Genomic DNA, 12,052 nt, shown 5'->3' on the forward strand with positions numbered 1-12,052 from the left:
AATGTTTTAATGTCACTGAATCTGCTTTAGCTTTGGCAGAAAATTTTCTCCCAGCTCTGCTGTCTATATCTATGTCACAGGTACAGCTTGGAAAGGCTGAGGACTGAAAGCCATCAACTCTCTTCTCCAAACCTAATTAATCAGTTAATATCTGCAAAATGATTGCAAGATATATGTCATGAGCTGTAATTATAACAGTATTGAATTTCAAAATGTTAAACCAATCATAAACATGTCTACCTTTTCCAAAGGTGATGAGGTTTTGTTTTCCTTTTTCTCTAGTACAAGTATAAAGAATCATATGAGAAAGAAAAAGGCAAACACGTTGGATTCCGTAGCCTGCAGGATGATCCTAAACTGGTTCACTACATGAATGTGGCCAAAATGCAGTCAGAACGCGAGTACAAGAAGGGTTATGAGAGCAGCAAGACCAAGTATCACACTCCCCTAGATATGTTCAGTGTGACAGCTGCTAAGAAAGCCCAGGAAGTGGTTACAAATACCAACTACAAACAGCTACTACACAACTATACACTCTTGCCTGATGCGATGAATGTGCAACTACCAAAACACATGATGCAGATTCAGAGTGATGTATGTAATTTAACTTTACTTGATTATACTATTTTGCCAAAAGAGTTGAGGCTAATTAATAGCCAGTGGCAGATTAAGGCAGGATGGAAGAAACAGGTGTTCGTTTGGGGGCCCTAAGTTTTCCAAAGCGTTATAGTGATTATATATAGTGGATTCCAGGATACTTTCCGAGCAAACAAACCCTAGCTCCAAACATTAAATTACTTCCCAGCCAAGGACCATATTTTCTGATCATAAGTACATTTCTGTGGTTGGTGTTATTACTTTCTAATTGTATTGTGGTAGCACCTAAGTTTTATCTATATATACCTATATATAATATCTCTATGTAGCTTAGAGTCCTATTTTTTGTTTCCTCCCTTCCCCCTCACTCCCCAGTATCTTCTAGGGACTTCATAAATAAATCATGGGAAGGATCTATTTTGTTGAAGGATCCTTTACATTTTGTTCCTCATCTCCATTTCTTCCCCATAAAATACATACAATAGCTTTATTCTTCACATTCTTGTACTGTTTTAGGGCAGGTCCTGAAGTCCATTAAAGCTGATGAAAATTTTGTCTGAGCAGAGATTTGTACTATCAGGCCCTAAACAAGAAATTGCTGAAGAGAGAGAATTGCTGGGAGTAAATTAACTGAAAGCATCAATAAGACATTTTATCTAAAAAAAAGATTATGCTCCCTCTCAGTTTTCCTACTTTATCCATCAAATTTTGCCCTCAAAGGTGTGCATTTAGCTTCCAATGGGAGTTCTGCACATGAATCATAGAGAAGAATTTAGCCCTATATTTTGAATGATCTTTAATTGCATCCTATATCTTTGAAAAACACAAGTGAGCACTGATCAATTTTGCTGATATTTTTCTTTCAACAATGACCAGGAAAAATTCAAAGGCTTCATTTCTTTTTGTATGTGGAAATTCTGATTTCTCTTACCCCTTTTAATGTCTCTGTTTATTTTGTAAAAAGAGTCTTTACAAAACAGACTTCAATAACTGGCTAAGAGGAGTTGGTTGGATGCCAATTCAGTCTTTGGATTTGGAGAAGGTCAAGAAGGCTACAGAGATTCTCAGTGAACAGAAATATCGCCAGCATCCAGACAAGCTAAAATATTCCATTACAACTGATGCATTGGAGCAGGTGCTAGCTAAACAGAACGCGCAGACCATGAATAAGGTGAGAATTTGCTCCAAGGAACCTGTGTTTCTAGTTTAGTGCCTCAGTCCTGCAACGTAAAGCACACTGAAGTCACTGGGGTTCCATATAGGTGCATCGGTCTGCCTGGATGCATTGCTTTGTAGGACGAGGGCCTAAGACATTATGGAAGCACCATAGTTAAAAGTGTGCTGCAATTTGCATTCAGAGCAAGATTATAGCTCTATGTTCTGTTTGGATTATATCGTGTATCCTCTCCATATGTACAGAATTGTCATTCTTTGTGTGCGTGGGAAATAATATTAGTAGTGAGTGAACTGCAATAGCTTTGGAATTCTGATTCAGTTTGGATAAGCACTCCCTGAAATGAGGAGTCTTCTCTGAAGCACATCCAAAGCATTTGGGGCACAACTAGGACACCATCGCAAGTGAGTCAGGGATGTGTACCTGAGCACACAGAATAGGGAAAAACAATATGTACATTGAAAATCTGCAGTTACAGTCTGTTGCTTATGATAATATCATTTGCATAGTTTATCATAGGAAGTACAAAAGAAAAATGAGGGAAATTGTCACTGTGCTATAGTTAGTTTTTTGTATAGGTTATTTGTAATACTTATGAAGTTTTGTGCAGCAGAGTCTTATTTAGCACACATGAGTAAAATGAAAAGAATCTCTTGTTTTATAATGAATTGCAATGTCTTTCTGATATTAAATATCACTTTGGAATTGCAGAGGCTCTACACTGATAAATGGAACAAAGAGAAGACAAGCATTCATGTTATGCCAGACACTCCAGAAATTCTGCAGTCGAGGGTGAACCAGATCACCATGAGTGATGTAAGCTGACATAATCAAGCAGGACATTCAGTGTCACTTAAAAATACACTCCTAAAGTGGTGCCCTTTATAGTTCTCATTTTAAAAGATTTAAATGCCAATGCAGGGCTAGTAACATTTCCACCTTCATAACAAAAACTTTGTTCCCTTTTATGTTTTGGATTAGAAATTATACAGAGCTGGCTGGGAGGAAGAGAAGAAGAAGGGTTATGACATGCAGTCAGATGCTATCCCAATAAGGGCAGCCAAGGCCTCCAGAGACATCGCAAGTGATGTAAGTTCTATTTTTAGATTGCACTCAGGTAACATTATGGAAGGGGTGTAAACTAAGAGGAATTCAGGCTATTTCATGTATAAAACAAGTCCAATTTGGGCTGATTCCAACCCTAGAGGATATCTACTTCACAACTGGCTTTTGAAGCCTCCTGGACAATCTAGGTTTGAATTACATGCTTGGTGTGGTAAATCTTGGAACAGTTCTTGTTCTGAATATTTATTTCACAGGCTTCCAGTGGATTCTCTGCATACTCTGTACCCCTTGATCATTCTTGGCTTGATCCTTCAAAGTGCTGAGCACCATAGCCCCATGAATTCAATGGATTACTTATATGCTTAAACATATGCTTAAGTGCTTTGGTGGATCAGGATTGTGGTGTTCAAAACTTTGCAGGGTTGAGCCCTCTGTGATAGGTCAAAACGAATGTTTTATAGCTTTTTAAAAATAAATGCATGCTTAATAATGCATTCTTCTGTACTGAGTTTACCTGGATATGTTTATTTTCTGCCTGCAGTACAAATACAAACTAGCCTATGAACAGGCAAGAGGAAAGCATATTGGGTTCCGTAGCCTTGAAGATGATCCCAAGCTGGTGCATTTCATGAAGGTGGCTAAGATGCAGTCTGACCGTGAATACAAAAAGGACTATGAGAAGTCAAAGACGAGATTCCACACCCCAGCTGATATGTTCAGTGTAGTGGCAGCCAAGAAAGCACAGGAAGTGGCTACCAATACAAACTACAAGCACCTGCTCCACCATTACAATGTTTTGCCTGATGCTATGAATCTTGAATTAGCCAAAAACATGATGCAGATACGGAGCGACGTAAGTGAAAGACTACAACCTTTGTGTTACCAATTAAGTGATATTTAGTTTATGAATAAATACCATAGGTTAAATCCTAGAGTTTTATAGATAAACTAGTGCAATTGTATATTAACATGTAGCAAGTATAAAAGAGCAGTACATTAGTAATATGCACATTGTATTTCTTAGAATAATCTGAAATATAAACTAAACTAGTTTATAAAGAATTTAGATGGGATCAGATGGCAAGTTTGCCCACTTTGTTTATATGCTTGTCACATGTGTTTATAGCTTACATGTCCCATTTGACCCAAGGAGTAATACTTGTGTGCAGCCCAAGCCAAGGAAAGCTTCACTAACAGAATCATCATACATTTTCCAATAAATTATCCTTTCATAATTAGGGGAACCAAAGTTGGACTCTATTGTGCCTCAGAGGGATGTCTCCAATGTATAGTGTTACTTGGGGATACTCCTGAGGTGATGGAACTTACACACTGTTTCTCAAGGCTTTGCCTAAAGACACAATCTAGTTCCTTTCATTGGGAGGGACTGATCCTGCAGCCCCATTTGTGTATGCTATAGCTTCACAGAGGAACTTGGGATTGGAATTTTATATGGAATGTGTAGGAATATAGGCCCACATTAGATCTGGGTGAACTAAGGTTTTAATTTGAGTTGGGATATTAATGTGAACAAGAGGCCCAAAGCATGGAATAAAAAAGAATATGCAATAAACAATTGGCTGTATGAAAAATGCCTTCATCTGACCTTAGCTAAGGTCTGATACTTGGCAATGACATCACTTGCTTGTTAAAAGGGTATAAAAAAGTAAACTCTTAAAGAGTACATTGCTAATACCTGCCTGACCAAGCTGAAGTTGACCGATATGAATCTGAACATCCTTGGCTTTAGCCTATTTGTAAGTATCTTGATCAAATGCTTATAAATGTTTTGTTACTGTTTGGATGTAGTAAATTGCTTATTAGTTAGGCTTTTAGGCAAGTTTAGGGCAATTGTATAAATACCATTTGGCATTTGGATTTAATAAAGGAATTTATGGTTAGATTAGTGTTGTAGCAATACCCTTCATAAATAATAATAATTCCAACAGAATGCAAGAATGAGCTGTAATGAAACACACAGCTGTGCTATAAAAGGATGTAAACTTTGGATACACAAGAATTATTCCATTGTATTCATTTAAGTGTGCACATGGGGGGAGGGATAGCTCTGTGGTTTGAGCATTGGCCTGCTAAGCCCAGGGTTGTGAGTTCAATCCTTGAGGGGGCCACTTAGGAATCTTGGGCAAAAATTGGTCCTGCTAGTGAAGGCAGGGGGCTGGACTCAATGACCTTTCAAGGTACCTTCCAGTTCTAGGAGATTGGTATATCTCCAATTATTATGTTCAAAAAAACACTAAACTTACTAAACAAGTAGAAGGGGACCCAGAATTTTTCATGCATCAGACTGATTTATTTCCTTCTCCTTACAGAATCAATACAAAGCTGACTATGATGAATTCATGAAGGGTGTGGGATGGATGCCAGTAGGCTCTCTGGAAGCTGAGAAGAATAAGAAAGCTATGGAAATTATAAGTGAGAAGAAATATCGTCAGCACCCAGACAAACTGAAGTATTCCAGTCTAATGGACTCTATGAATATGGTTCTAGCTACAAATAATGCTAAAATCATGGACAAAGTATGAAAATATTTGTCACAATTCAGTTATGCATGCAGTGATAAAAGATAAATTAGAGAGTCGTGTGAGCATTTCTTTTTTAAATGATCAGTTCTGGCCACAGATGAATATGCTGGATTCTCATTAACTTTATCCCCATAGGCCTTGACACAACCAAGGAAAAAGCTGGCCAAAATATGCTAAGAAATTCGGAAGGGAGCAGATCTGAGGGTTCCTTTTTGTTCACAAACCATGCTCACTGCAAGATGACAGGTCAAATTTCAAAATGCGCCAAAATTTTCAAAAGCGCCAAAAACGCCAAAGCCCAAGTCCCAGTTCCAAAAGTACCTACATCAGTTTTGAAAATAGGACTTAGGCTCCTGAGTCACTTTGGAGGTTCTGAATATTTTACCTGAATTATGTTACTGTGATCAGAAGCCACTGTGTAATATGAACGTACTTTGTAGTTACACTTTAACTTTTCACTGCTGATTCGCCCGCTGAGCTGCCATCATCCATTTAATAGAAATTGGCTCAGCACTGTTACAGGGGTGGGACAACATTACATGGATCCTGAATCCTTCAGTGTTTTAGGCCATCACACAGGCTCTCAGATCCAGTTCCCTAAGACGAGCTCTTACCTACCTACCACTGGGATCTTGCCATTACTCTTAAGTTAGACAGCCAAGTCAGCCTGCCTCTTGAAGGCAGACAGCTAACAGCAATGAGCTGCGTGCAGAGCTATTGCATAATATTTTGACACCAAATAGTTCTTTTTCTGGGTACAGAACCTGAGGTTTTGCTGGATTCTGTCACTAGATATGTTTGAACACATTTAGGAGGTTAATCCTTCCTAGATGCACCAGGTATGGTTAGTAATCGTCAAGCAGGTATGTCCTATGGGACTGATTCTTCTCTTCACTTATATACCAGCATAACTCCATTGACTCCAATGGAATTATTCTTGATTCACAATGTTGTAAGTGAGAAGAGGATCAGGTGTGTTTTGGGGCATATTTTTTTAGCATGTCAGCAAACTTTGTCAGGTTCCATCACAGAGAGAGTTTATAATCCTGTAGTGTTAGGAAACCTCATACTCAAATTTCCCATGTTTTGCTTTATCCTGCAGAGAGAAAGTAACTAGACAGGTGCATTTTCAAAATAATTAAAAAGAAGTAACATTTTAAATTAAAGGCCAAATTCTGTCCTTGCACACTGTGATTTGCATGCATTCTGGGGACCTATTTGGCCCTTATAAAAAATAACTGTGATGATAATGTGCTATATTTGATTTCTTTGTTGACATCTTTTTATTCGCCCTTCCAGCACCTGTACACACAAGCCTGGGAAGCAGACAAGACAAAAGTTCACATCATGCCAGATATTCCAGAGATTGCTTTGGCAAAAGTAAACGCATATAACATAAGTGATGTAAGTACTATTACTCAGACTGATTAGTTGGCACTATCTTGCAGTTATCTAGTATTAGGAGGAATTAAAATGACAGTACAGTAGAACCTCATTTATTCATCCTTCACTAGTCCATAACAATTTGCACTCGGCAAAGATTTCATAGCAGAAGCTGTAATGAGTTGCCACAGTAAAAAACCAAAATATACTGCAGAATATTTATGGATATATTATGAAATATTAACATAAACAATTAAAACAGGATTTGTAATTTTTAAAGTAATAGTTTGGGTATCCTTGATTTTTTATTGTTGTTTTTCCTCCCTATTTTATACAATTTAGTTCATAAGCCACAACAGTCTCCATTTTTCATGGAAATTAGTGTCTGCTGTATGTAATAGACAACATTTTGGGCCAGTTTCAACCTCTGATATCAAAATTTCACTGCTAAAATCTGCACATGTAAAATGAGGAATGGCAAGTATAGATACCATCTTGCAACACTGTATCCATCTGTTGTCTCTTGCTTTATACTTAGATTGTAAGCTCTTTGGGCAAGGACCATCTTTTTGTTCTGTTTGTATAGCATCTGGCACAATGGGATCTTGATTCATTATTGGAGCTCCTAGGCAGTATGGTAATATAAGTAAATAAATAATGTGCACAAAAGTGGATTTTTTTATTGCATTTTTGAAATGGTGGCCTCTTCCTTATAGATACAATTTGCACCTTCTAAATTTTCACCAATATTTTTGTACTTGAAGAAACAAATCAGGGTCTGTTGCCCTTCTAGTTACCTAGCTGCAGGTGCAAAGCACATAGTTCGAGATGCAAATACTCTGTGCTTAATTTTGAAATATTGCCCCGTTGTGTGCCTGAATGTCTTAAGACATAATTGTTGTATGAGTGTTAAATATATGAGGACAGAGCAGTGCTACTGAAAAGTTCTTGTTTCAAATGATCACATATATGGCATAGTTTATCCTGTTTTTATATGCATTAGTGCATTTTAAAAAAGGAATATTCTCTTTTCTTTTTTTCCAATTCACAGAAAATTTACAAGCATTCCTTGGAAGAGTCTAGAAGGAAAGGGTATGACCTTAGAGCTGATGCTATCTCCATTAAAGCTGCCAAAGCTTCCAGAGACATTGCTAGTGATGTGAGTTTTTAAAGGAGGAAACTGTCTGTTGTCAAATATTATGAAGCATTCATTTATTGACTTGATTCCATTTTGGATGCTGATTTATGAATTCTCTTTATTTTCTATATTGTTTATAAATGTGTTTAATAAGTATAGCTTTTCTGACATTAAATTGGCTCACAGTGATTAAAGAGCAATTGCTTCATTAGGAAGATAGGGAGATACATAAGGAGTCATTCTAGCATGGATCTCATTTAGAAAACCAATTTTACCTTATAGTACGAGTCGTTTGTCAAAGTGACTTTGCTGGAGCACTTTTTAAAGATGACATTGTATATAGTAGCTGCATGCTTTAGTTTAGATATATACATGTTACTCCTTAATTGCTGCATTATGGAGTTCAGATGTTAGCCTCATCAATATTTGAATGGAACAAAGGGTGCTTTGTAATAAATTATGTTTGCTGCTAATACTACAATGGTAGGACCTGGTTACTCAGCTTGTACTCAGTCTCTGTTTAGGTGACATTTGCACTGAATGCACTGAATTCTGCAGAGAAAACCAGTACAGAGTTTCACTGTGCAAAGGTGGGGTGGGAGCACAGAAGTCAGGGTCCGCACCGAGGTTCCCTGAATATCAGTGTTCAGGCTTTGGGTGTAGCAAGGACAAAACTAGCCTATGGAAGGGGGAAAGGAGAAGGCTGAAAAAGCTGATGCTATGCTGATCCTCAAGTTCTTCCGCACAGCAGCCTCAGAGTTGCAATAGACACTGCAGAGTGGATCTGCAGCTGCTTCATAGTCTGAGAGGAGGATTCCTCCCTCCGAAACCCTCTCCAAGGAACTCAGCAGGGCAGATCAGAGCCTGGTACTGGATCTGTGCACTCTGCTGACCAGGATTTAGGACAATGAGAGTGTTGCTTGAGTATGGACTTAGTTTGGGTTTAAGGTTTTAATCCATTACAACGTTATTAAGAAAACAAAACTCGGAAATACTGGGAAGCAGCTTCTAAGTTTAAAAACAATTGTTCAGTCTTAGAACTAAACATAACCACAGAGGTCATTTAATCTTCAAACTTGAGCCAAACTCCAGACCTGATCTCAAAGTGTTAGTAAAATCAAATCCAAACATTTTTCAAAGGGATGCCTACTGCAAATTGGGACTTCCTTAGTTTATCAGTCTCTCAATCTTAAATTATGTGATGCCATGACAGTGAGATTCAGTAACAGCTGCCATCAGAGGCTACATGAGGCACTGCAGGGAGCATGGCATTATGAAGAAACTTTCCTTTTCCTGAAAAAGATTTTTAGGATAATTCTTTTAAAAATGTCCCTCATAAAGATCAAAGAGGTAGGACCTCTGAGTTTTTTCAAGGGTTAGCATCAGATTAAGTAGAAAAATCTACCGGTGCTGTGTTTCCCCCAGTGATTTTTAAATAGCATATTTCTAATGGATGTGGCTTTTTCTCAGAGGAAAGGTTGCTTAATTATTTTCTCAATTTAATTTGTTATAGGCAAGGTAGTTTTAAGGCCTTTTGTTCTGTTTTCTTCACAGTACAAATACAAATTAGCTTATGAAATGGATAAGGGGAAACTTGTAGGCTTCCGCAGCCTCCAGGATGATCCCAAACTAGTCCATTTTATGCAAGTGGCTAAGATGCAGTCTGATCGTGAGTACAAGAAAGCCTATGAGACCAGCAAGACCAGTTACCATACACCTGCTGATACATTAAGTATCAGGGCAGCGAAGGAGGCACAAGGTAATATAACCAACACTAACTACAAACACCTGATCCACAAATATATCCTCCTACCAGATGCAGTTAATGTGGAACTGACCAGAAACATGAATCGGATTCAAAGTAATGTAAGTTACTGAGTTTTTTTGTTCTGATTTGGCCACTTCCTATATAGTACTACTTTTTCAGTTGTGTATGAAGAATTTTTTTTTAAACAAAAGAATTTTTCAATTGCTGAAGTTTGTAAAATGTGTTTTTCCTTTCTGTCTTCTGTTTTACAGAATAAGTACAAAGAGGACTACAATGAGTGGTACAAAGGACTTGGTTGGAGCCCTGCTGGTTCTCTGGACGTGGAGAAATCTAAGAAAGCCACAGAAATTGCAAGTGACAGGAATTACCGCCAGCACCCAAGCCTTTTCCCCTTCACAAAACAGAGTGACTCCATGGACATGGTGCTAGCAAAACACAATGCAGATGTGATGAATCAGGTGAGAGGATACAGTGAAAATTGTGTATGTAAATGATCACTGTGTAATTCAGTATCACTGCCTTTCTCCAACATTGCTTAAAACACATGCTTCCCTGGCAAACTTGCTTTGCTAAAATAATTAATTTCTTTTTAAGGTATGAGAGAACAAGCCATTTACAGATTTCTTTTACCAGATCCAAGCACCCAATTACTGGCTAAATAGTTCCTTCTCCCATTTTTCTCATGGTTAGATCATGTCATTGTTACTTGTACAGTCTCAGTTATTCTCACTGGCATGATATAAATGTTAATTTCTAATTCTGGGGTGCGGGAGGGGAACTATAAGCTTCCATATCAGCATTCAGAAGTCTAATCAGTACAGGTCTCATCCTGCCCTCTTTACTAAGGAGAAACTCTGGCTTTAAACAAACAACTGTGGAACGGGCTGATAGACATTACTAGAAATGCTCACTAAGGGCCTGATGAATTGACCTCAGTGGGAGCAAGATTGGATCCTAATTCACTTGAATCATGGATTAAGTCAGTAAAAATAAATACAATCAGCAACTCTCTCTCTTTCTCTCTCTCTCTCTCTCTTTCCATAAACAAAGTACACACAGAGAGATATATCTATCATTCATATTAGCATATCTGGTACTCTTTTTTTCCCTTAGCATATGTACACTCAAGCTTGGGAGAAGGATAAACTTCAGCTTCATGTGATGCCAGATACACCTGATATTCTACAGGCCAGACAGAACATGGCAAATTACAGTCAGGTAAAGAGTCGTAAAATACTTGATATTGTAGTTCATTTTTGAATACATTAGTTCTGTTTTCCTCAGTGAAAGGTGTTCTGTTATTTAAGAGTAAATATTTGTTATGAACTAGAGGGAAATGAAAAATAGATGGGACTTAGACTCCTGTGTCACTTAGGAGCTTCTGAAAATTAATCCTAAACTCTTGCTAAACATAAATATTAGCCCTGCTCAGCAAGGTGAACTCAGAAAAAGGCTTAGTGTATTCTTTATACCTTCCACAGACATGTACAGGGTCCTTCATGGCCTCTGTCAGAATAGGTTGTAAATTCCTTGTTATAAAATTCCAAACCCACTATGTGCAGGTTTCTCAACCTATCATCATGGACCCACTTGGCACTGTGATGTCCTGTCCCTTTAAATGTTTGAGCACTCCTCTGTGCAAAACCTCACCTTCATGTTGATTTCAGTTTTGCTGCCAGGACAATGAAGTCTCCACAGCAAACAACTGTGTTTCCATCACCTCCCTTTGTGTCTGTTTGTCCGTCTGTCTGTCTCTCTGCTGGGTTCAAATATAACATACTGGCAAGGAGGAATTTGTGTCATGAATATCCTCTGTTCCCACTGCCTGAAGAGGAAGAAATAGATAATAATATGTATAAAAGAGGACAAAGTTCACCTCTAGACAGCAGGTGACAGACGGCTGCTCTTTGTTGCTGGGACAGTGTGAGCCAGCTAGCTAGAGAGGGGGAAGTCAGCAAATAAAGATAGAACAAAGGAAAAGGGTACTGCAATTACTGCTGGAGCTGTCCAAACAGAGAAGTGAGGAGAATGCAAGCAGCCATCTTGGCTGACTATGTGCCAGAAGGCAGCATGTGAGATAGCGTTAGCCTGCACTGAGGGTCTTCAGCCAGCAGAGGGAGCTGAATTCTGCATTCTACAGTATGAGCACACAGCCTGCAAAGGGAAATCAAGTGCAGATAGTGCACAGTTTAAAAAAGGGGGAAATGACTGTGGCAGAGATGATGTCCAGGAGGCGTGAAGTGCAACAGCAGAGCAGAGTAAAATGGCAACTTTTCTGGGCAGTGTTGATGAGTCTGATGAAAACCACAAATCATGAATGTACCTTGAATGTTTTGAGCAATTTTTATTGCTTGCAGCACCATTCCAGACAGACAAATGGTTTC

At 38.4% G+C, this 12,052-nt stretch overlaps 1 protein-coding gene across 50 annotated transcripts in view; it reads left to right on the forward strand.

The window, feature by feature from the left end:
- Nucleotides 1-12,052, forward strand: part of NEB (nebulin) — a 193,599-nt gene that overhangs the window by 41,466 nt on the left and 140,081 nt on the right. For all 50 annotated transcript variants that reach the window (XM_050969087.1, XM_050969101.1, XM_050969094.1 and 47 more), the window contains exons 33-43: nt 283-594; nt 1,562-1,768; nt 2,483-2,587; nt 2,753-2,860; nt 3,378-3,689; nt 5,167-5,373; nt 6,679-6,783; nt 7,814-7,921; nt 9,455-9,766; nt 9,920-10,126; nt 10,782-10,886. In XM_050969087.1, coding sequence (XP_050825044.1) covers nt 283-594; nt 1,562-1,768; nt 2,483-2,587; nt 2,753-2,860; nt 3,378-3,689; nt 5,167-5,373; nt 6,679-6,783; nt 7,814-7,921; nt 9,455-9,766; nt 9,920-10,126; nt 10,782-10,886 — 2,088 coding nt within the window. The remainder of the gene's footprint in view (nt 1-282; nt 595-1,561; nt 1,769-2,482; nt 2,588-2,752; nt 2,861-3,377; nt 3,690-5,166; nt 5,374-6,678; nt 6,784-7,813; nt 7,922-9,454; nt 9,767-9,919; nt 10,127-10,781; nt 10,887-12,052) is intronic.

Source organism: Gopherus flavomarginatus, chromosome 10 (genome assembly GCF_025201925.1).
Source record: "Gopherus flavomarginatus isolate rGopFla2 chromosome 10, rGopFla2.mat.asm, whole genome shotgun sequence".
NCBI classification, from domain to species: Eukaryota; Metazoa; Chordata; order Testudines; family Testudinidae; genus Gopherus; species Gopherus flavomarginatus.